We start from the raw sequence: 24,074 nt of genomic DNA on the forward strand, positions 1-24,074 counted from the left end.
CCGTTCAGCTGAGGTCCTTGAAAGCATCACGAACCAAGAATGTCCAAAAAAGCAACCAATCGGGCAGCAGAACAAATTTGCCTCTTCTGTTGATGCATTTTGTAACAGCTTTATCACACTTTTATCATGTAAAAACGTTGCAGTGAATCAAACGCACAGCTCATCTTCACCAAGACGCCAGACATTCTTATTTACTGCTTATCGCAGTCGGTCTGCTACAGGAGGCTTCAGACAAAGAAAATGAATGTTTGTTGGCGGAAATTTGTTGTCAATTCTGATGAACGGAAACTCCAGATGTTTTCAAAGTGAAGGGCCAAAATGTTTTGGGTGTTGTGAGCAGGATCGAGTCAGTAACTTCTAAAAAATATCAGATTATTTAAAGTTGCAAAGCCTCATGCCGTTTCCTGGATTTTCACAGCTTTTCCACCCAATCAGTTTTGGTTATATTTCAGAGAATATGAAATAGTTTAACTATGTGAAAAGTAATAACCTGAACTTACCATGTGTTTTCTTCTCATTTTCTTGTGTGCTTTTTACTTTCAAAGTTCAAAAAGTAACACGAAATGAACAATTAAATCCAGAAAAGAGTTAAAATAAAAGAACAACCAAAGTTTTAGATGTCTGATCAGTAGTTAAAATTCCAAGAGAGAGAGGGAGTCATCAAGAATCATTTCAAAACGATACTTTATCCCTGTTTTAATCAAGTTTCAAGTGAAAAATCGTAGTTTTGTTTTTGTTACAGAAAAGTTTCACATTGTCAACTTTCAGGACTGTAATTATCCTGAAGAACAGATGAATTAATGAAAGGTTCCTGAAATGACATTCTGTCAGTGTTGTTGGATATTTTGTTTGGATTGAAGACGTAAAGCGTTCTGGTTGAGCTAGTCTTCACAATTACAGTCTGCGGTTTGAATCTACACAGACTGGGTCAGGATTAACCTTTGAGCTCCTTCTCTTCTTTTTCACTTCCTTCTTTCTCAGTTTCCTAGTTTGCTTCTTTCGTTCTTTTTTTTGTCTTGGGTGTTCTTCGACCTCTGGGACTGTCTCTTTGTCCTCTCGCCTCCTGAATTCCCATGTTTTCATCTTTAATATCCACTTTCATCCAGTTACAAGAAGAATTGAAAATGTTAACTACAGTATTAGCTCATGATGCTGGTTTAATCAAATGTTGGTTAAAAAAAAAACCTGATTCAAACCAGTCATAAAGGACAAACTGAACGTTTTGTGTTTTAAATAAATTTATATATATAAAAAACAAAAAACAACAAAAAAAATGCATTTCTCCACTGAAGCAGAATAAACACCGAGTACTTGGTTTTCCTGGCGTAACATAGAATACAATCCGGGTGGGCTTCTTCCAAAGCCCCCAGCACAACCCAGCTAACTTCAACACAAAGGGAGGAGGGCGGGGGGGGGGTTAACAAAGGCAGAAATAAACTTACATACTTTTTTTAAAAAAAAAAACTAAGAGGTTAAGTGCAGCACTGGTTCAGAATCATTTAACGTAGATTCAGTCAAAGTCTTCTTCAGTTCCATGTTCAGAGAATCTGCTCAGGTACATTTTAGTTTCTAAAGATCCGTAACATGCAAGCTCCAAGAAAGGTGGAATACACACAGGAGGGGGGAGGGGAAGCAGAGGGGGGGGAGGAGGAATATACTTTTTTTTCATCTCATAGGATATTTCTGTAAAATATGAAAAAGATCTGTCCATGTACAGTGATAAACAAACGTCTTTTCCGATGGAGGAGCCTGAAAACAGAAAGACGTCCACTCCATAGTGTTTAACGGAAGGAGAACAGAGAAGAGTACATTCAGTTCACCGAACGTCCACGTGTACAACAAACCAACGAGGGAGGGGTGGGGCCGGGGGGGGGGGGCCTGATAAAAAACAAAGAGAAGAAGAAAAAAAATTCTTCTGGAAACTCTCACGCTGTAACATCTGCGGCTCAGAAGGGGGAGGAGCCCAAACACAGAGGTGAAAAAAAAAAAAAAAAAAAAAAGAAAAAGAAACACTTTGTACGACGGAATACTGCATATCTACTCACGACTGGGTCAGGGAGGGGGGGTAAAGGTGGGAGGGAGGGGCGGGGGCCGAGGCTAGCTAGCTGCCGAAGACGGGGTGGTGTTCGTGATGTGCCTCCATATTGGCTCGTTTTTTTTTTTTTTCTTTTTTGGTTGTTTTCGTTGCTAATGCTACCGAAGGGGGAAACCCCTCCAACTGTGTTTTTTTTTCCTGGGGGGGGGGGGGGGGGGGGGGGGGGGGGGGGGGGGGCTTTAGGGTGGGTGTGTGAGGGCTCCTTGTTTGTGTCATGGTGGGGGGGTGAGTGTGATGGAAGTTCTTTTTTTTTTTTTTTTTTCTTTTAAACCTTTTCTGTGCTTCTTCTTGCCCTCTGGGTCTCGGGGTGTGTCGGGGGAGGGGGGTGGGGGGGGGTTCACAGTCGTCGTAACTCTTCGATTCCGTTTTTGGTCGTTAGTTTTTGCATGGTGGTCTTAAATATCGAGGGGGCGCACATTCTGAAGTCCGTTTGTTTTGTTTTTGGCACGTCAGAGTTGGATGATGACGGAGAGGTGAGGAGGCGGAGCTTGTCGGGCTCTCGACGGGAGTGGTTGAGGAAGAGGACGAAGAGGAGGAGGGAGAGGGGTGAGGGGGCTACTTGTCGCCCCCCGCCTGCTCGCCGACGCCCCCCTCCCCGGCTCTGTCCGTTGTGCTGTTGGGGGCGTCGTCGCCCTCCGCCCGGGCCCTCTTGGACTCGGGCTGCTCCGGGACTTCGCCGTTCTGCCTCTTGGTGGGGAGCGAGGCCGACGCCGAGGCGTGGGTGGCCAGGAGGTGGAGGGGGCTCGCCACAGCTGCGGGGGAGGGGGGACAAAGAGAACACCCACCAGGTCAGAGTGGGAGCAGAACATCACTCCTCATACAGGCTTCGATTTACAGAGCTTCCCTTCACGTTAAGATGACGCTCTGAATTCGCGATGTCCTTGAACGCCTCATCAAAATTAATGTGGGATACAGATGAACACTGAATGCATTGTGTGTGTGTGTTAGCGTGTGTGTGTGAGACAGACCTGTGCTGGCGGTCACCAGGTGCGTTCCGTTCTGGGTGATGGTCTTGATGGGGAGCTGATGCTGCCCGAGCGGCGCCGGCTGCACGATGGTGACGGTGGCGAGCGGCGCCGCGGAGCTCTGGATGATGCGTCCTCCTAAGGAGGAGGGGGTGATGGAGGGGAGGGGCTCCACTTTCACTGTGGACAGAGGAAGCAGCTGTCAGGGGGGGTGGGGTTGTGTGTGTGTGTGTGTCTCTGTGTTGTGTTCGTGCTCGTGTGTGACCACCGTGAAGGCCTCACCTTTCAGGTCTTGATGCTCTCCTCCACCTCCCCCTCCACCACCGCCGCCTCCTCCATTCTCCTGAGGTTCCGGGCTCACGGTGGCGGGCGTCGCCATGGTGACGGCGGGGATCTGGTGGACGACGTGCACCGTCTGCATGACGGGCGCAGAACTGTTGGTGGTCACGATGGCCGGCGTGGCCACGGCGTAGGTCACAGGCTTTATGGTCGTTTGAGGCACCTGACGCTGCACGGCGATCAGCACGGGCTGGCTGCCGAGGGGGGAGCCTGGGGGGGGGGCGAGAGGAGGAGACGAGCTCAGAGAGGGGACAACAGAGGACATGTGGGGTGGGGGAGGTGGGGCGGCGGTCTCACCGGGGGAGTTCTGTGCAAAGCGGGCCTCCTGGATCACCGCCAGTTTGGGCTGCACCGTCTGCGTGGGGGCCGGAGGGGGGGTGGGCTCTGGCTCCATGGGCACCGGGGACCCCTCCCTGGACAGGCTGTCCGGAGTCTGCACGCCACTGGAGTGGGCCGACAGCACCCCCGTGTGGCTGGGAGACGCCGGTGCGCTCCTAAAGGAGCACAAGGGAAAAATTCATCAGCTCTTGTTTGACAACACTGCAATCACCCGGACTGGGGGTGGGGGTGGGGGGGTGGGGCTCACCTGGAAGACAGCGGCCCCACCGGGGTCCTGAAGCACGGCACGCCGCGGGGCCGCCGCTTCCGGAAGGCCTGCTCGATCAGCTTGCCCTCGGAGGCGGGGTCGATCCTCCAGAAGGAGCCTTTGCCCGGCTCCTCCTGAGAGCGAGCCACTTTGATGAAGTATCGGTTCAGAGAGAGGTTGTGACGGATCGAGTTCTGCAGAGACACACACACACACACACACACACACACACACAGGTTAAAAAACATCCCAACACGCAGACAGTAAAACACACGCATATACCCGAATACACATAATAATACACACATCAAAAATACTCATGGGCGCACACAGGCACACACATTTATTTTTTTTTTAATACATTTTAATACCAGTGTGTTTTCTCTTGCCCCTCATCTAAACCAATCACATGTGTGTATGAGGCCCGACCTGCCAGCCTTTGTCTGCCGTCCGGTAGTAGGGGTAGTTCTTGGTGATGTGGGTGTAGATCCCGTTCAGGGTCAGCTGTTTGTCCGTCGCCATGGTGATGGCCTGCACGATGAGCTGGGCGTACGAGTACGGAGGCTTGGAGTCGTCCTGAGGGAGGGGAGCGAGAAAGCAGACAGGAAGTTGAATCTGTGTCACGGTAAAAGCAAAGTGTCAATTTTTAGACTTCAATGCTGCCGCAGCCTGTCGAGGCTCTTCAAAGGAGCTAAAACTACAGAGAGTTTCAGCTTTTCTCATGCTAAAAATGGTCTTCCTGCACTAACAGACATCGGGAAACATGTAAAATGAGTCATGATGTTAGAAATCCAAACAGTTTCATCTCTTTCTGAGATGTCAGGACTCCATAATGTCAACTTCCTGTCTTGCAGATATCAGTTTTTCATAAATGAAGACGAACCAATAGAAATCTAAAACACTACTCAGTTGTAGGAGAACACATCTAGAATAAGGCTCTACTGGATTTCAGGCTGGTTGATTTGATTTATTACTGTAATTATGGTATGTAAAAGTGTAATCAGGGATGTGCAATGAATCGTTGTTGTTGTGAGTATTGCAATAATGATGTGTGATGATTACAAACATGTGAGCAGAAGGTATTGTTCTGGGATGGTGCACACCACTGTTAGATCGCAGATGGGCTTTTTAAAGTCAGAAAAAACGGTTTGATCGTCCACATGTTTCCATTTCTGAGAAGTCATGTGGGTAAAAAGTCTGACTCAGAGTTCTTGAACATGTTTTTTTTCTTCCACTTAATGTTTTGTCTGAGATTTTAAATGTGAAAACAAAGAGCCGATTGAACCTGGGTTCAGTTTGACCCTCCATTGCGCAATTTTATTTTATCCGTTTTGAGTTTTTCCAATCTCAACTGGTTTCACATCTGCCATCTCCGACCAGTTCACACAATGATTGACTGGAAATTGCATCGACTTTCGGTTTCGATCATGACTGCGGTGCTACAAGTTTCAGGAGAGCAGTTTAACCTGTGGAAGTGGAGACAAAGCAGCGCTCTCTGTCACCGTTGCTAAAATGAACTCCTGGAACGTAACTAAACTTGGCTGCTCTCTCACCTTGGGGCTGTCTTCTCCTGAGGCTTCCTTGTCATTTTCTGACTGGGAGTTGTCCCCGATGAGGTCTGAGGCCAGAACCCGCCCCGTCCTGTAGCTGGACAGTCCGGCCCCCCGCGGGCTGGATGGGCAGGAGTTGGCGGCACTGTGAAAGTCAGAGGCTCCTGTTAGGACATCGGTGTATGATCGGTGTATGGACAGTCTCAAGAGACACCGGCTCGTCTTCTCTACCTGATGGTGCCGGTGGGCGAAGGCAGCGGGCTCATGAGGTGGGCGATGTTGTCGGGAATGTTTATGGTCAGCGGGGAGATCTGCGGCTGGACGGGCTTGACCGGTGAATCCGGCACGTTCCTTGGCTCCTTCTTGTCGCCGGACAGGGCTGTGAACGTGATCTTTATACTGGTGCTGGGAAAGCGGAAGCAGCACCTGACGGGAGGACGAGAGCGACGTCAGGCCAATGTTTCCCCACCGTCGGCACAGTGCTCGGACGGGCCCCCTGCCCGGCAACAGGCAGGTCAGGGAGGTCCGACTGAAGCCGGGGGAGCAGCGCCCAGACTGGGCTTCACACCCTTTAAATATGAACCTCCACCATTATGTAACGCGTCATATCGAGTCGAGCATGTCTTCTTTATTATTAATGGCGGTATATTTGGAGAAGTCGCTGACACCTCCACATGAATTACTACGACGACGTCCTGGAAAGAACATTAAAACACACCCTGCTGCTGAAACTTTAACGGAGCGTGGATAGTTAATACAAGAATGCATGTTTGAACCGATTCTAATAGAATTTAAGTGAAACTGATGCATCGTCGCAGAACCATGACTGCACAGTGCACCAAAAAAATTCAGTCACACTTTTGGCAATATTGCTTGTTGATGTCACAATAATGAATTTGTGATAGATTACACAAACATGTATTCAAGCCCCCGTTTATGAAACAGAGCTTCAAGCGAACATGCATTGTTTTTGCTCCAGAAAACACACGGCGACATTCTGAAAATGACGTCCGTTTATGTAGAAACGGCAGAAACTCTGAAAACAACATAGTTAGGCAGCCAGACCAGGGGTTGGTGTTGTTAATTTGTTTTAAGAAAAAGTTCTGCCCTGGTAGCCATTTTGAAAACCTTGCATTTTCAGTGGCCTTGAGTGCTGTTAGCATGTGAACGATTCAAGTTTTCCATTTTCACTTAGAGACATTGTGCCTTAGTGTTTTCAAACCCGTGCAGGGCATTTATTTAAATAGCACGTCATGCTTTCTAAAGATAGCTCAATACACGTGATGAAGTAAGCAGTAAAATTCACATCAAAGTCACACTTACTTCACCTTTTCTAGCTGAAGAAATCTCTGAACTCATTCAGTGTGCCACTAGGATCCTGATATAAAATTTATCATGTGGATACATTAAAAACCTTAAATAAGACCTGCCAAAGCAGTCTGCATATTATAGAAGACTTGACTTTTATGTACACTGCATTTCTCAAACAGGATTGTCACTGGTGATGATATTTTAAAGAAAATGGAGCAACAGTTCACACAGGACCACCAACACTGGACCAAACATGTGGTTGAAATAATAATCTTCTGGACAGTCATGTCAGTTCTGACGGATACTTGTAGACCATGTTGGGATGGATCAAGGAACTCCAAGGAACCTTTTTGAATCAACACCAAGACTGAAGGCGGTTGTGATTGTAGAAGGATCTGCCAGCTAACGCTACATGCACAGAGAGGAGTCTTTGTTATGACGCTGGCCTGCACACGCAAATCAGAATAACATGCATGCAGTCATGCATGATTGCAAGGTTTAAGGTTAATCTTCATGTTTTTGTTGCAGATCTGTGCTTTGTGTGAATCTTGGTGGTATACGTCTGTTTTTAATAAAGCTTGGTACAGATGGGTAAATTTAGGTTTTTAGGGTGCAGATAGGTGTTTTTTTATCGTCTTGTATTTTGATGCAGGCCTCTGGTTTCATGCTGAATGCTGTTTTTGGTGAATCTTGGTGTTTAGGCTGCAGAACCGTTTTTAGTGCAGATTGGGTGAGATGTTTGTTTAGGGTAAATATTGGTATTTTTGTGCAGATCTGTGTTTTGGGTGAATCTTGGTGTTTTGATGCAGATCTGTGTTTACATGCAGATCTGCGTTTGGGTGAATACTGATGTTTTTGGTGTAGATCTGTGTTTTTCTGGTGAACCATGGTGTCTTTGTGCAGATGTGTTTTTCAGACGATGTTGGTGGTTTGGGTGAATCTTGGTGTTTTGTGCAGATCTGTGCAGTGAAGTTGCAGCTACACACAACACGTGCAGTAGGGACAACAAAACAATAACATGACCCCCCCACCCCCCTACCCCTCCCACACACGCACATACACACACGCACACACATGCACGAGGGTCTTCCTTACATCCGTGGGAGCTGCAGAGGTGGGGCTCCTCTTCTCTGGAACACCCCATCCACAAACACCCCGTTCTTCCCCAGGCAACGGAGGTAGAACTCCCCGGTGCCGGTGCCGTCCTCTCCCGCCGTGAAGATCTCCAGGTGCCGCCGGGAGATGAAGCTGGAGTGGCCCATGCTGACGTCCACGGAGCCCTGCGAGGAGTTCCGTCCGATGGTCACCGACCTCTTCTTCATCAGGTATTCGAATTCTCGGCCCTCAAGCCGGGCTACCGCCGACCCCGACATCCCGCTCACCACCGCCATCTTCTGAAGCTTTCACCCAGACAGACTTCAGGTGTTCAACGTTCAGTGCTCGCAGGGGACTAAAAGGGGGGTTGATTTGTTTTTTGGAGGGGGATTTGTTTCGGGTGGGGGGTCCAATTTTACACCGTGGAGAATTTAGCTAGGAACGTGCCAGACCGGGACACCGCAGCACCGACCACCGCCGTGGAAGAGAGGAAAAAAAAGGCCGAGCCGGCCAATCAGGAGCGGCCAAACGGACGGAAGCGCCCTGATGGACAGACCCGACAGCCAATAGGAAGGCAGCATCAGAGGGCAGAGGCAAGCTGTTTACCAATGACAACAACAATATAAATAGCCGTAGAAAATCAAGGTAGGTTGCAGCACAGGCTGACACGCAGAAGGAGGGAGAGAAAATATGGCGCCAAAATCCACGAGGAGGATTTAATAATAACAATAACAACAATAACTTCGTATGTTTTTCCTTTTAAAAACATCATTGGAAATAGAATTTTTTAATCTTAAAGTTTAAGTAAATCATATTTTATTCAAAACATAAAAGGTAGTTAAAGAGTCATAATCAAAAAAGTAGGTTCCATTTATTTGTACAGTCTACAAGTATTAAATACAAATCTATAAAGGTTTATTCAATCAAAAAAGTAAACGACAACACGAATAATAATAATAATAATAATAATAATAATAATAATAATAATAATAATAATAATAATAATAATAATAATAATAATAATAATATTAAAGACGTCTACAGCAAAACGGTCCAATATTGTTTATTACAACACATCAAGAGCTGAAGCATGTAAATAAACATTCATGTAACTAAATAATCCAAACAGCCAATCATAAAATACTCAATTAATTCTGTGCATTATTAAATGTTGTCGAATGTGTTCTTCCACATAGAGTTAAATAATTAAAATACAACTCAAACAATTAAAAATAATCCTTGTCATGTCCCGAGTTTAAATTCCGCTATACATTTCTTCACAACAGATGTGTTCTGAGAAACTGGACTGATTACGTGATAAATAACAGTAGTGTTTTTTTTTTTTTTTTAATTAACTTTAGGGGCAAAAATATCTATGTTCCACTGCACCTGAACGCATCTGTATATGTTCAGTTAGCGGACACCATGACGCACGTGGTCTACAACCATGACGTAATCAGTGCGAGCTGCGTTCACGGATCTTCGGATTTATCCCCTGTTAGAATAAATTAGGTGACCTTGTGCAAAACGTCAGGAAAAAAAAAACTATTTCTTAAAATCATAAATCCAAAGATAAGGAGTAAATTACGTGTTATCAATCACTTTCACATTCACATATCGGCCAAGATGTGTCATTTAAAGTATTTTTTAATTAATTTAAAACGATTGTAAATCGGAGTGACGTTTAGAAATTCTCCCCAAAACACAAAAACTGGACTACAGTGCATCAGAGTTTTTATTTAGATGGTATGAACTTAGACAGACTACGTTACATAGATCTTATTCATATTAATATTACTACATGAAAATCTTAGGAATAAAATTTGACAACACTGGTTTGAGAAGGTTAAAAAAACATATTGCAAATAGGGGGAAATACATAAAAGATAGATTCAAATAAATCACAATGACATGGTAATGGATAATACAGGAAAACACATGTTTTTTGTAAATATTAATATTTTCCATTCAGAAAAAAAAAAACCAAATGGAATCAGTATCATTTCAAAGGTTTAAATTGACTCTGTTTGTATTAATAGGATAGTTCTATTAAAAAGGGCTTAGAATTTTAATTGAAAATCCAAATATCATTCATGTGTCTATCAATCCATCAATCCAGTTGAAAAGATTTCCAGCCATAAAGTTGAACATAATTATTTATGTGGCTCCATAATTAATTATTTCATGTATAGTTTAAATTTAGCATTGAATGTATAGTGATAATAAATGTATTGTTTGTTGACTTAATGTGTCAGTTAAATAAATCTCTCGGTCACATTTTGATCACATTTTTATTGATTCCAAACTCAATGTTGAACTCAGCTGAGTCAAATCATGATCACGTGCTGCCCCCTGCTGGTGAAGTAGCAGTATGCAGAACCATCAAAACTACAGCCTGGCAGGCCAGATTGTCATGGCATGCCCATGTATCCCTGAGCATGGAGAGACAGTCTGGCGTGCTAGGCTATCAAAAACATGCTCTGACCCTCATATTTTATTGTTCTGATCTTAACTATAATCTAAGATCCAGTTTTAAAATAAAATTAAAAAGTTATTTTTTTCTATGACTCACGTGTCTTTTTTCCTAAGTGTCTCCTTTTGAATATTTTCCACCTATAAGACATTGAATCACATTTAAACTGTAAAAACAGGAAGAAAAAAAATCTTCAACTTCAAGAAGCATTATGAAAAAAATTAGCTCTGTAAGTGTATTAACCTCTGTACAGTTTTAGACATGTTAGCCATTAAGGTTCATTTCAGCCGTTTTATCCATGTTTAGACCCTTTAATAAAAGTTTTCTTTCCATTTACAGTGGCAGGGTGCAACGTACGTACATGCATAGTTGAAACGTATCCTCATATTAATGTCCAGCAGCAATGGTGGCGCCATCTTCTTGTGTTCTATCATCATTTCATGTTCTACATTTATCCTCAAGTTGTGTCTCCTGTAATCTCAGTTTATGAGACATTTTCTCCATTGCCAGAATCTCTTCCTCAGACCACATCCTCTGCTGATACTCATCCTATTTTTTTAATATGTCTTGTGTTGGATTCCCTAAGTAAAGTGTCTTCCATACTTCAAGTAGGTATCTCATATCCTATTTTCTGTAACCCAGTATTGTTGTACATTTTGTTAGGACCAGATTATTTGTGTATGGTCGGCATCCATGTCACCAAATGACTGCCGGATAGACACCATTTCCTTCCTGATGTTTGGAGCTATAAAATATTTGATCATATTCTTCCAGGTGGATTCTCTCCGGGTCCTGGAGTGAGTGGACGTGCACTGCATTTTAGAAATAATAAAACACTCTTCAGTTATTATCTTTCCCCTTTTTTTTGTCTTGACATAAAGAGAAGAAGACCTTTTACATTTTTTACCATCATAAGCTCTTCAAAATACCTCAATTATCAGTGTCAACTTTTATCTCCCTCTCTTAATAATCCGTTATTTGTAGGCACTGGCATTGTTCATGTTCACCTAACCCAGACCGATCCCTTCATTCTCTCTGCAGTTCAACCATTCTCTTTCAACTCTTTATTCATTTATTCCTGGTACAGACCTACAATTTTCAAGTTTAGATTTTTTCTTAATAACAGATATTTGTATTTATATTATGTTTATATTTGTTGTTTTGGTAATTGCATCTCATTGTTTGCCTAATATTTCCGGTATACCTTTATGTGCAATTTCATACTTTAGCGTGTCTTCCCCTTGTCTATCCTTTCCCATCTTGAAAACTATTCAATGTAAATGCAAGTGCAAATAATTAATAATACCTTATTACTCTCTTGCAGAAATAGATTTTTTCTGCATTAACCCGGTTGCGGTGCTCCGGGGAGCTGATGGCGGCTGGGGGTCACGGTGTTGACCTGTCTGCTCTGTGACTCAAACCAGCGAAGTCGCAAACCCCCGCTTTCTACGACCACTTCCCGAGCCTCTAGGCCATCGCTGCCCTAATTAAAGATGAGGGATCTGCACAGAAACAACCTGCTATTTGAGAAAACTGTGTTTGAGTTCACCAGCACGAATCACCGCTGGAAACTGTTGTGTTGAGGTATTAAAGCAGCCGTATCCCTTCCTTCACCTCGTGCGTGTGAAGTGCTGGCACGGCGACGGTCGGCGTGGAACCCGACCCTCGTCCTCTTTGTCGTCGCCGCGGCGTCGGGTCAAACGGTGTCGTGTTCACCCCGCCTGGGCGTGGGCGCGTCGGGCCGTCACGCAGGTAATGGAAAGACACAGCGAGGTGTGAGGTGATCACATGTCGAGGGATTGTGGGGCCGTGCGAGCGACCGCGGCCTGAAGTCATGAATTAGTAAAGCTCGACCGACACATTTTCAAACACTGTGTGATCCTCGGAAATGTGCAACAGACACTTATGAAGCAACCCAAGGTGTAAACACCACTTATATTTCTTCTTATACAACCAAACAGATGAACTTCTTCTGCTGATCCTCGTAACGATCGTGTTTTCATGGCGGACACACTGTACCACTGAAGATTATGTTCTGATTTCACCACATTCTGTTTTCTGTTTTCCCAAAGCCATGCCTGTAAAACGAGAGGACTTCATGCCCCACTAACTGAAAGATGCCCCGTCGGACTGGTTTCTGTTGAATGGACTCAGCGAGAGACGCTCAGATTTCACCAGAAAAATCGCCGCAGACGACAAGAAGAGTGTGAAGGAATCCGAAGGAGGAGACGTCAACCTTTAACCATGTGTGAGGGAGGATGTGGCTAATGGAGTTTGATTGGGGAAAAAAATGGACAGGGTGAGACTGAAAATTGAATTATCAAGCAAAAAAGGTCACAAAAATTAAAAAAGTTGCAACAAAATAACTGAAAAAGGGAGTTGAGATGCTATGAATTGTAGCAAAACTGTAAAGTAACATGGGAACTATAAAAAGTAGCAAAAAAAACCCAAACAAAAACAGTAAAAGTAGCCAAGTGATATTATGCAAGCTAGTAAAAGACATAATAAACAAGTGTAGCATGTTCTTTGCTAGCCGTCCATACTGAGGTTAGTTTCTCATCATTCACCCAGAAACACATAAGATCCCTTCACACCCACTGAAGGTTGAAAGTCTGTTGAGTCTGAATACAATCTTTCAGAGTTCTGCACGGAGAAAAGAACCTCAGCAGCATTTTAAGACATACGATGAAGTTCAGGGAAAATCTTCAAGCATTGATAAGAAATTTTCCAAAATTCCAACATTTCTCAGCTTCTTTATTGTACTTTTTGATTCTCCTATAGATACAACAGTCAATCTCACTCAATTTTTTGCTTAGTCGACAGAAATGTCTCCAGTAGCATCTGAAAGAAGAAATGACAAGTGGTAAATGGAGTGAGACGTCATCCTTTACCGATAAGATCTGGATCTGTCAGTTGGACGACCTTTAAAAAAAAAGTCTTTTTATGGTCAAGGTATTTGTTGTGAAGTAGAGATACTCAGAGGAATGTGACCCGAGTGTTTAAACTCTTCCTCCTCGTCAGTCCAACCAGTTCATTTGCAGTCGGCGGCGACGCCACGGCGGTCATGGATTATTCCGCCTACTGCGGCCGCTGCCTGCTCTTCTTCTTCCTGGCCATCTTCATGGACGCAGTGGGCTTCATCATCTTCCTGGTGGGGGTCGCCGCTCCCATCAAGTCCTGGGACTTCTTCGTGCTGTCGGGGCCGCTGCTCATTTTCCTCAGCCTGGTGTTCTGGATCTTCTGGTACCTGGGGAATCTGGAGGTGCCGGCGGAAGACTTCCTCCCCAGATGAATTTGTTTCTTCATGGCTGAAGGAAAGAACTAAAGCAGGTGCGGTTCTTTGTATTGAAGCTCAACGCAAACATGTTGGGTTGATGGAACTTGATACTGAAGAGTCCGTTTCGTCTGCAGGGGGACAAGGTCTCTCCATGCTTCCAGACATTTTGGGATTTAACTCTGAGAGGACGCTGGATGCAGAGAACCTCGCACTGCTGCGAACTTTGGTAGGAAGAGGACGAACGCTGAGGCTGAAACTCCAGCGTCTGATTCCGATCTTAGTCCAGTGTGGGGGAGACGGTGCAAAACTTGACCGTCAACTTTCAGCTGAAAGCTCATCAGATAAGCACAAGCATTCACAAACGTGCCAGTTTCTGACTAAAGGATTCCTATTGTCAATCATTTATACTTTGTGTCAATTTTCTTTTTGGAATCGATTTGCTCGTCTCATGTGTTTACTAACAGCATTTCTGTGACATTATGTAGTGTTATTGCTACTCTTCTGCTTGTATTTTCTTTGCAGTTGTTTTGCTATTTTGCTTTTTACTATCGTCCTAAATCAACAGTTAAACCAGGATGTGGTACCTGTCTAGCAGGATGCTGGAAATTACACAAAGCAACAATAAAACCCTGTTTGTTATCAGACATTTAGTCAGTGACTAAATCCATGTAAACTTTATTTGACATAAAAATAATTTACATCTGCCACAAAATCAACATTTAAAAAATAAAGATTTGCTATGTACATAATAAAGACCCTGATCTCCATGGACAGGGTTTATTTATCCCTGATTGAGAAATCCTCTCTTGATTCATATTATAAAAAAGTGACTTCAGTCATCAAAGTTCAAAGATTTTCAGTCAGTTGGAGTTCGCAGGAGAACTGAAGTCCATCCACAGGAAGGAGAGTCGGACGTCGTCTGTGAACAACAAGAGAGGCAAAGTTTAAAACGTAAGAATCAAAGCGTAAGAGGAAAGAGGAAAAAGTCAAAAAGTACATGAAATATTTTTCTCTTCAAATGACTGCAAAGAGTCATCAAAAAAAACTAGTTTTAAAGGAGTATAATCAGCACTTCCTGGAAACTAGCCAATCAGGTAAAAGTGGGATTAAAGGAAGAAGATTTAAAGGAAACGTTTATTTCAGACAGTGGATTTTAAAGAAAAGCTACTGTGTAAATTTAAAAAAAAAAAGCCCCAAAATAACATTTTCATAGACATCCAGGTGTTCTGCACTAAAAGAACGAACTGGTCAGCAGGGAGGGATCTGTGTCACTTCATCATAAACCATATCTATATCCGTATTAACTGCATCATTTAGCCAACATCGTAAAACCAGGGTCCCGTAAGACCAGAGTCCCGCCGGCTCTGACTCTCGACAAGCTACCGTCAAAACCGATAAAGATCTGAGCCGTGATAAGGAGCGGCAGGCGGCCATGTTGTCTTTAGGTGGAGCGCAGAGTCACTGCAGGAATGTGAGACGATAAAAACTTTTAACTCCGTTCTGCGGCTTGCTCATGTACACAACTGACGCCTGATAGGAGGGACAGTAACATAATAATAAAAAAAGCAGCCTGATTTCCTGTATGTATAGGCCGAGGTCAGAGGTTTGAAATGTTTGAGGAAAATGTTACGTTCTAACCAGCAGACAAATGTGAAAATGTCCGAACATGTTGAGCTGTTGAGAAGAAGATAGAACAATAAACTCATATAAATGATCGCTTTGTTGATGAAAAAGAAAGGATTGTTTTAGGTTGTTTTGCAGAATTTAAAATCTACAATTTAGCCGCTGTTTATGATTATGGCTATTTAGCCATTTCAGTTTTCAGCAATTAAGCTTTTCTGGATTTTACATATGTTTTAGTAGTTTGACTTCTTTTAGCAGTTTTAGCCATTTAAACCACTTGGACAACATAGCTCTTTTTAGCATTTAAGCTGCTTAGCCACTTAAGGAATTAGGCTATACAGGTTTTAGTGCTTTTCGTGATTTTATGAATTTTAAATATTGAAGCAATTTAATCAGTTTTAGCCATTTTGTCTGATTTCATGAGTCAATCTCTTTAGCGAATTTAAACATTTTAGCTCGTTTTCGATATTCTTTTCCATATTCGTCATTTTATTTTAGTAAAGGCAGACTTTGTTGAAGAAGCTTTGTTGCATTAAAAAGTAACAAGTATTTTTCTAGAATCTTTCGTCGATATTGTTGCTGATATAAACTATTTAGTACAACTGTAATTTCGTGCACATTTAGAAAAATATGTTTTCCAAGTTTTAACAGAGACATTTTCAAAACGCTGCACTCCGGAAGCCGATCTATGCAAAACATAGAAACTTTCATTACATTTTTAATAACTTAGCTTTAATTTGGAAAACAGAGGATTGTAGAGTCTTTAAAACGTAGAACGGGATGGAGACCGTTCAGCTTGGATGCTTTAAGGGGTAACGCAACCATAAAACTATCAAAATAGATGATTAAACTACCATCTGGACTGGGAGTCATGTTATCCCAGAGGCCGCCATGTTCGTTACTGTCTCTCTACTAGCTCAGGAGAGAGTACCACAGTCGTGGTGTGCACGTGCTGCAGCAGCGATCCCGCCGTCTCTCGGGGCGGAGCTCAAGCGTTTCCAGAAAGTTCCACCCTGCCAACAACCATCGTTGTCGTGTTTACAGTCACCCAGAACGCGACCAATGTTTTGCATTTTCACCCATCATGTAGAGGAGACCTCCAAGTGTGAAACTTAAAGCTGTTCAAGATTTTATCCAGCGCACGGAGCTTATCCTGACTGCAACACCATCCCATGTTCACCTATTATGCAGCTGAGTGACAATCGTCTTGGTAACATATACAAATAGTCAACCACATTTCTATGAACTCTCTTCCAGTTATATATTGTGATTCCTTCCATGTTAACGTTGAAATAACTCCCAGAAACACACACGTCAAGAATTAGACTCCCAAACAGCTTTTATTCTGAATGAAATGACAAATCCTGGCGTTTATTTAAACTAAATTGATTACTTCACCGAGGTAAACAGTAATCGAGCCTGGAAAAAGCTTTTAACAAACACTAAGAGTTACCCTGCCTAATTTCTCCAAGTTTTAATGCTACATTTTCTCCCCCACAGTGGGGACTGCAGCATTGTTTAAAAAAGGAGCTAAATAATTCAAAGAAATGGTGTCTGAGAGGGAGAGGAGGCCCCACACCTTTCTACATACCTCCAGCCGCCACACTTCACTCCTTCGGATCAATAAGAGCTGCTGACTTCCATTAAAAATGCAATTGCGCCTTTTGGCCCCAAAGGGAGTCTGTCTGGTTACAAGCAAAGTGACGGCTAAAATAATGCGGAGCTGAAACGGCCGGGCTCGTTAATTAAAAGCTGCCACGGGCCACTGACGATGTTTTACCCGGCAGAGGAGAAGCAGTGAGAAGTGTGAGGCTTGTGGAGAATATATATATAATTACAGATAATGCAATGAACCGAGCTTTATGGTAATTATAAGCAATCAGACTGAGGGGTTACAGGGTTACAAGACCCTCAAAGTAAACTTGTGCTGCAAGCGCCTCTTGAATAATCAAATATTTGACAAAACAAAGTGTTTTTATTGGAGTTGGCTGCAGATCCCGCCCCTTTTCTACCAACTCACCAATCAGAGCAAAGCACAACCGGAAGCATTTTATGGCTACCAATGAACCACAAGGGAAGAGCGATGAACAGTGGGGATTGTTAGCAAGCTGCGCATGGCGTAGGCCTCGTTTACACGACAACGGAGCCACTGAAAATGCAACTTTTTAGAAACACTGCTAATACGCCTGTGCACCACGGCCACCACAGCATCATCCCAAAGCTGACACAACACCGGTTCACTGCGACGATTACAAAGGGGTTAAGAAGACACAACAGGAAAGAAATCGCACGAAAACTGAAAGTCATTCTCAAAAAGTTGCATTTGCAGAGGCTCTGAGCATCATTCTTGTATAAATCCACACTCAAAATGGAACTAAAGTTTAGTGTTTTCACTCTAAGATATTATCGTGATAGTTGTAGGTTTGTTCCGGCGATTTTTGACTTTACTAAACTCTTATGACAATTTGTCATTGTTAATGGAGATAATGCGGTGCTGCAGTTTTTTAGTACAAATTTACTGATTTATCTTAAACGCGGGCTTGTTAGGTCAGGAGATTCATAAAGTTGAGGGTTTTCTTACCAGTGAATCTCAATCTTTTTCTTCAGGAACGTAAATTTTTACTTTGTAAACCCGGGCGCCACCACCACAGCCTGTACAACTACAAAAAAGGCTGAATGAACCGATAACACCATGTGAGAAGCAGATCCTGATGAGTTCCTGGTGAACCAGTGCTGCTTCAGTTTGCACAGTTTCAAACTTCCTTTCACCACTTTTTCCACCTCAAAAGCTGCACAATGATACACTTTTAATTCACCTCTTTTCAGACTTGTTGGATTAGATAGGTGTGTCTGTGTGTATGCATAGGTGTGTGGATTACCGGATAAAGAATACTTATTTTGTGTTGTTGTAGATTGAATTATTCATCAAGATTATCTCAAGGGGGTTTTATAGATGGGTATTTATCAGGAGTCTGGAACCTTTATGACCCAAAGAAACCCACTTTTGCAGATTTGAAGTTTCTGAAGTTTACTTTTAGCTTTCATTGTGTTCTAGTGTATCAGTGATGTAATGAGTCACGTTTATTGCTATTCAATATTATATCCCGTCACTCTCTTTGCCTAGGCCTTTAGGTGTGTTTTATTACTTTATTGATAACTGCCCTGTCTTCTCATGCCTAGCGTGACCTTTTCTGTTTTCCCTTCATTTATATTGTTGACACGCGCTTTGTGAACCCCGTGCTAAATAAATAGCAGTCTCATTAGTGCATGTGTAAAATGAGAACATACATTTTTCCATAAGTTGTTAGTTTGGTGGTGACCTCTCCCTGGTTGGGAATCACTGTTCTGCGTCGCTGGGAATGGATCAATTACGCGCGGCTGTTCGGAGGATTTTACGCACCGTCCGTGTCAGAGGAGCCTCTCCACCTTCTCCTCCGCCGCCCGCAGAGCCACGTCCGTGCCCCGCAGGACCCCCAGCTCCACGTTCTTCTCCGGTTCGAACCCCCGGTTGTCCAGGCCCGTCAGCGCGCCCCCGCTGCCGCCCTCCCTTGTAGTTCGAGAGCGCGCGGCCCCGTCCGCCTCCATTCCCATGCTCTTCTTCTTCACCCGCTCCTCCTCCTCCTCGCCCCTCCAGGCGGACCCCGCTTCCAGGGGCTTCACGCCGTTCTTGGACAGCCTCTCGGACAGCTTCCGGGCCCAGTGCGTGAAGCTGATGTCCAGGGAGCTCCTGCGCTCGTCCCCGGGGAGCTGCACGTTCCCGGTGTACCACAGCACCCACCACACCAGGCTGAGGAAGATGATGAGGGAGCCCGTGTAGATGAAGAAGTCCCCGTAGAAGCGGCCGTCCAGGCGGAGGTTCCCGAAGATCCCCACGAGGAGCAAGACCAGGCCGGCCGCGTCAAAGAGGAGCGCGAGGAAGAAGAGGGGCGCGCACCTCCCCACGCACCTGCGCGCCATGCCGGAGCGGAGACTGCAGCCCGAGTACCGGCGTCCGTATCAGGACGCGCATCGCCCACCTCTGTCCTCGCGCCCGTGCGGGGCTCACCTGTGCGCACGAGGCCCCGCCCTGTCCTGTGCGTCACTGCGTCAAGGTGGGCGCGTGTCAGCATCTCACGCTGTATAAGTCCGGCTACAAACTTTGATTTTAGCAGTTTCATAAATGCACAGCCACAGAGTAAGACGTGAATCTAATAAATTCGACACGACATAAAGTTTACCGTGCGCACGCTGCACGAGAAAACAAGCTGAATTGCAGGCGCGATGTACGTGAGTCTACGCGATTGCGCAAGAACTAACGTCATAAACACGTGCCATCAAATCAGACAGGAGCCCTGCCCTTGTATTTGTGTGTTTGGAGAGAAATCTCGTGGAAAAGGAGGAGAATCAGGACGGTTGTGGCTCGGACAGAGAGGAGGGTTTTGGATTCCAACTTTGTAAGTATTAGAGTCACGGTGATCACCATTTCATTTCTTACTGCATTTCTATTGATTTTTTTTTTCCTATTGACTAGTTGACATAGGTCGCACAATCAAACCCACATTTCTGACATATAGTCACAATTCTGTTGTTGATTGTCTTTGGTTGCAAGACCATGACAACGATCGTCCTCCAACCAGTCTCATACCAACTATGTCACAGTGTGACACTGATTTAAGGCCGAGAACAAAGATATCCCCACTATTCTCTCATCCGAAAAGCAATTGGTGTTTGACAAACACACTGCAGAAGTATCAGTCACGTGTTAGTTCAGGAGGCCCTACACGGCCAGATTTCATCTTGTTAAAATAGTACCATAATAACTTTAAATATTTAGGTTTAAAGTCTTCCTTCCACAATATATGTGATGGAAACGTCTTTGTTTTCACAAAACCAAACAATTACCACAGAAAGTGACAACGATCTCAGAATAAAGTCCTTTTTAATGATGCCCTCTGGTACAAAATACAGTGAAATGTCATAATCTGCACTCTGTGTGTTTTTATTATAAAAGAACAACCAACAGCAGCCACTAGTGGCTCACTATGAGCACATCAATATGAAGCGTTTCAGCAGTTCTTCAGTCATTACGCAGGGGGACAAATGCTGCTGTACTTTTCCCTATAATAAAGACATGAATGTTCTTAGTTTAGTGTCTGCAGGTGGTGGAAAGGAAGCTGAGGAGTCGGCTGTAATCATCTGACTGGCCGGTTTAAATTCGAAACTTTGATTAAAACTTTAGCTGACAGTTTCTGCGACATTCTCTGATCGCTAAAACTGAAGACAGTCAAAGAGGAATTAGTGAAAATTGTTTCATCTGATTGCTGATACCTTTTTGATTCGTACGTAATGTAACGCCACGTAACAAACATTTGATATAATAAAAATGTTTGTTGTTTACCAGTTTATTTTGAACATAATAGTTAATTTTAGCAGCAAAAATACTCGTATCATGGAAGAACCGACTCTTTATTCTGAACTGACACAAAAGAGCTGATTCTTTGTGATGTAGCCAAAATAATTAATACTGTGCAAAGAACTGAGTTACAAGAAACACTCTTTGTAATGAATAGAGCCAAAAGAACCAACTTTTGTAAAGCAAGTAGAATAAATAGAATAAACTCTTTTATAATGAATTGAGCCTAAAAAAATGACTTTTTCCTATGAATATAGCCAAGAAATATATATTGTAATGAACCTCCACAAATGAACTAACCGTTTTTAATGAATGGAGACAAAAAGTCAGACTTTTATAATAAACAGAACCAAATGAACAGACTTTTGCATCTGTGTTTTTTTTTTTTACCACTCTCAATTAAAATAACTTACTATATCTTCTTTTGGTTACAATTCCCATTAAAGTAGCACCTTCAGTGTTTCTTTGTGTTTTATTTCCTTTTTTATTTATTTTTTTTTTTGGTAAAAGTTTTCGAAGAAAGCACAAAGCTTTTAGTTCCATCAACGACAAGGACATCAATGTTTTTGTGAGGACCTGATGTAACAGAAGTGAGTCACAGGTCTGTTTTTTAAGTAACACCTGAAAGCCTTTCAAGAAAGTGTCGCTGAACGCAGCATCCACTGCTTTTTAGCTTTCTTTACATGTTGGAGGTGAGATATGCGCTGTGTAGCGAACAGAAGAGGAGCACCGGGCTTTCAGAGCCTTGTATGCTGTGAGATCTTTCCAGAAACATGCGACTGGGATGATTGGGTGCCCGGGCCGTGCTTTAAAGGCGTGAGCCTGGAAAAAAAGATTGTGCAGCCTTTACTGTATTTATTCAGTAAACTCCCTGTTCACACAGCTCACTCTGGGACGCTGCCCAAAACAAGCAGACGGTGACCCGCAGTGAGAGTCAATGCTGTTTGAAAATGTCACACCACTCCAGTCAAATAGAAAATCCCTGCTCTCCTCGGACTCCACCTCTTTTCCTGCTCAGCCGAGTGTGGACGCCTCTCTCTTTTCTTTTTTTTTCTTTGGATGGTAGATCCATTCAACCTCCCTAAAACTTCTGAAGCAGGCCCACCTCTACAGTGATTTCATGACTTATTAAGCCCAGTGATTAGCTGCAAGACGTGGCAGATTACATGGATTCCCTTCAGCCGAGTCCTTCATGGCTTTAATGCGATTTGGCGTCCGTATGCGAGGTGTCTGCTGTGCAAAATGACACCAAAAAACAAAAGAGAGAGGGGGGTCTTTTTTGAAAATCCAGGATGTTTCTGTTCCCACTGCATGCAGGCATGGTGGATTGGGCCACTAGGGGGAGCCAGCGAGCCGTGGGAAAACAGCTGCTGGCAGCACTGCATTGGGAACAGCAGCAAACTGAAGACTCTGCACATGAGCTCTGCTTAATCCAGTGCGTTTAAATGATTCACATGGTAATAAAAACATGTCTTGAAGTCACAAATGAAGTGATATAAATGATATATATATATATATATATTTAAAAAAAGCACAGTCAAAGTGTGTTTGAGGTTAAACTCGTATGCCTGCATCCTCGCACTGCAATGCAGCGACGCGTCCGCCTCAGGCTTGATGCTAACGCTTCGTTTTCTGCAGGACCTCCAAAGCTCCAGCTCACTACTTTTTCAGTTTTTAGTCCGCAGCCTGCAAATTTTACATGCGACTCATTTAGATTCTGCTCATGTGGATGTAAATTCACTGCACCATCAGTTTGAAGTTTCATGTTTCTGCTGGTTTTTTGAGTGTGGAGTTTGCATGCTCTCCCTGAGCTGTGAATGACAATGAGATCCAAATGGAAAGAAGCTGAGTCGAGCAGGTTAAAATGTGAAAAATACAAAATGTTTTTAAGTGACATTAACAATCAAGAATCCCCCCAATGGGACCAATCGGGACCACTCCAGATCCTGTTTGAAAGTACTTACACCTCAAACAATCTTTCAGTGTCGAATTCGCTTATTTGTCCAATAATTGAAGAGATCTCGACTCAAGTTGACATCATACGATGTGATATACAAGTCCCGAGGCGAGTCATGAAATAAAAGCAACCCAGATGAAATTCTTTAAAAAAGAAACCCTCATGCCTGAGAGACATTTGCACTCCAAACCGCCTGAACTTGTTTTTTTGTTTTTTTCTGGATCTCTGTGGGAAAACCTCTTCAGTCTTGATTGACTGCTCAGAGGACGTGTTGGTGCTCTGGGGGTCGTTCCCAAACTTCGGCGAGCATCATCTAAAGTTTCATTGCCTGCTTTCTTCTCCTGGGTCTTTTTTTTTCCCGCCGCCTCCGACACTTTCCTGTTATTGACGATCACGCTTCTCGATCCGAACCTCGTCCGTCGCACGGTTTCAGGGAAATTGGATAATAATACGGATAGTTCTCCAGGTGAGACTTTAAATCTGCTTTTAAGTGAGTGAAGTTGTGTGCGCACGTGGTCATCCTGGCAGAGAGGGGGGGGAAAAAAAAGACTCTGCTTTATGAACCGATGCCCTGGAGATCGCATTATAGTGTAGAATCAATCAAACAAGACACAGAGTACAAAAATGCTTCGTCTATGCCAGAAAAGAGGCCCGATCGGAGAGCTAAACCTTCCTCTGTTCCCTTCGAACAACTTCTGGAAGTAAAGGAGCTGGAGCTGTATTAAATAATTGAGAGTTGGAAGGTAATTGAGGACATAGATCAATAATATCTAGGGGGTTGTTCTCATTACGGAGATGCAGAGACACTTTGGAAAGTTATAGCTCAATGATGATGAATCTGGAGAGAGAGTCGGGGACGAAGGGCAGAGGAGGAAGAGAAATGACGAGATCTAAAAATTTAACAAATGAGACCCGTTTGTTGCAGAGCCTCGTCTCTGAGCCGCCGATGTGGCAGGAAGTTCGGCCGCCTGACGGCTTCCTGGGTACCTGATTTCCCCGGACGACCGGCAGCGTTGACGGGCGTCGGTGTCTGCCAGCGTTAAAGCTCTGCGCCCCCCCCCCCCCCCATCTCCCCCATCTCCCATGTCACCTGTTAGTGAGGTTTAAAGAAAGAAAGAAAGAGGGTCGCTTCGTTTAAGTGTTTAAGATGCGAAGTTGATGACGCCGAGGTTTTCATATCGGAGAGTCTTCTGTCCCTTCTCCCCCCACCTGGGGCAGAATTCAGAGAGCTGCGTTCAAAACTGATAGAGTGTGTTGAGGAGAGCAGTTACTTTTCTACCTGTTTATCCCTGAGGGGGCTCAGAAAACACACACACACACACACACACACACACACACACACACTGAACCACCCACGTATGTGTGCACAAGACGACGTTTTCTTGCGCAAAGACCTTGGATTATGTTCAGT

The 24,074-nt window shown here is 43.8% G+C and overlaps 3 protein-coding genes across 3 annotated transcripts; 1 reads left to right on the top strand and 2 right to left on the bottom strand.

Annotated features, from left to right (window-relative positions):
- Positions 1–1,641: 1,641 nt before the first annotated feature.
- On the bottom strand, positions 1,642–8,423 carry foxk2a (forkhead box K2a). The gene is made up of 9 exons (XM_030097956.1): positions 7,942–8,423; positions 5,767–5,961; positions 5,539–5,680; positions 4,415–4,561; positions 3,986–4,179; positions 3,697–3,893; positions 3,343–3,609; positions 3,064–3,240; positions 1,642–2,847 (listed from the first exon to the last, which is right to left on the bottom strand). Exons 1-9 carry the CDS (start codon positions 8,235–8,237, stop codon positions 2,651–2,653), a joined length of 1,812 nt encoding a protein of 603 aa, XP_029953816.1. The 5' UTR covers positions 8,238–8,423; the 3' UTR covers positions 1,642–2,650.
- Positions 8,424–11,711: 3,288 nt separating this feature from the next.
- Positions 11,712–14,335, top strand: LOC115393115 (putative transmembrane protein). The gene is made up of 2 exons (XM_030097958.1): positions 11,712–12,713; positions 13,436–14,335. The coding sequence occupies exons 1-2, from the start codon at positions 12,673–12,675 to the stop codon at positions 13,704–13,706; spliced, it is 312 nt and encodes a 103-aa protein (XP_029953818.1). The 5' UTR covers positions 11,712–12,672; the 3' UTR covers positions 13,707–14,335.
- LOC115393114 (transmembrane protein 238-like) lies at positions 14,328–19,378 on the bottom strand. The gene is made up of 2 exons (XM_030097957.1): positions 18,715–19,378; positions 14,328–14,610 (listed from the first exon to the last, which is right to left on the bottom strand). Exon 1 carries the CDS (start codon positions 19,269–19,271, stop codon positions 18,723–18,725), a length of 549 nt encoding a protein of 182 aa, XP_029953817.1. The 5' UTR covers positions 19,272–19,378; the 3' UTR covers positions 14,328–14,610; positions 18,715–18,722.
- Between the last annotated feature and the right edge of the window lie 4,696 nt (positions 19,379–24,074).

This window comes from Salarias fasciatus, chromosome 8, assembly GCF_902148845.1.
Source record: "Salarias fasciatus chromosome 8, fSalaFa1.1, whole genome shotgun sequence".
NCBI classification, from domain to species: domain Eukaryota; kingdom Metazoa; phylum Chordata; class Actinopteri; order Blenniiformes; family Blenniidae; genus Salarias; species Salarias fasciatus.

Bases quoted from the DNA above. Each gene is read 5' to 3' on its own strand.
- foxk2a (XM_030097956.1), bottom strand. From the start codon at position 8,237: ATGGCGGTGGTGAGCGGGATGTCGGGGTCGGCGGTAGCCCGGCTTGAG. The intron at 3,894-3,985 runs GTGAGCCCCACC...GTGCTCCTTTAG, and splicing joins GTGGGGCCGCTGTCTTCCAG to GAGCGCACCGGCGTCTCCCA. The intron at 3,241-3,342 runs GTGAGGCCTTCA...CTCTGTCCACAG, and splicing joins AGAGCATCAAGACCTGAAAG to TGAAAGTGGAGCCCCTCCCC.
- LOC115393115 (XM_030097958.1), top strand. From the start codon at position 12,673: ATGTGGCTAATGGAGTTTGATTGGGGAAAAAAATGGACAGG. The intron at 12,714-13,435 runs GTGAGACTGAAA...CCTCCTCGTCAG, and splicing joins TGGGGAAAAAAATGGACAGG to TCCAACCAGTTCATTTGCAG.
- LOC115393114 (XM_030097957.1), bottom strand. From the start codon at position 19,271: ATGGCGCGCAGGTGCGTGGGGAGGTGCGCGCCCCTCTTCTTCCTCGCG.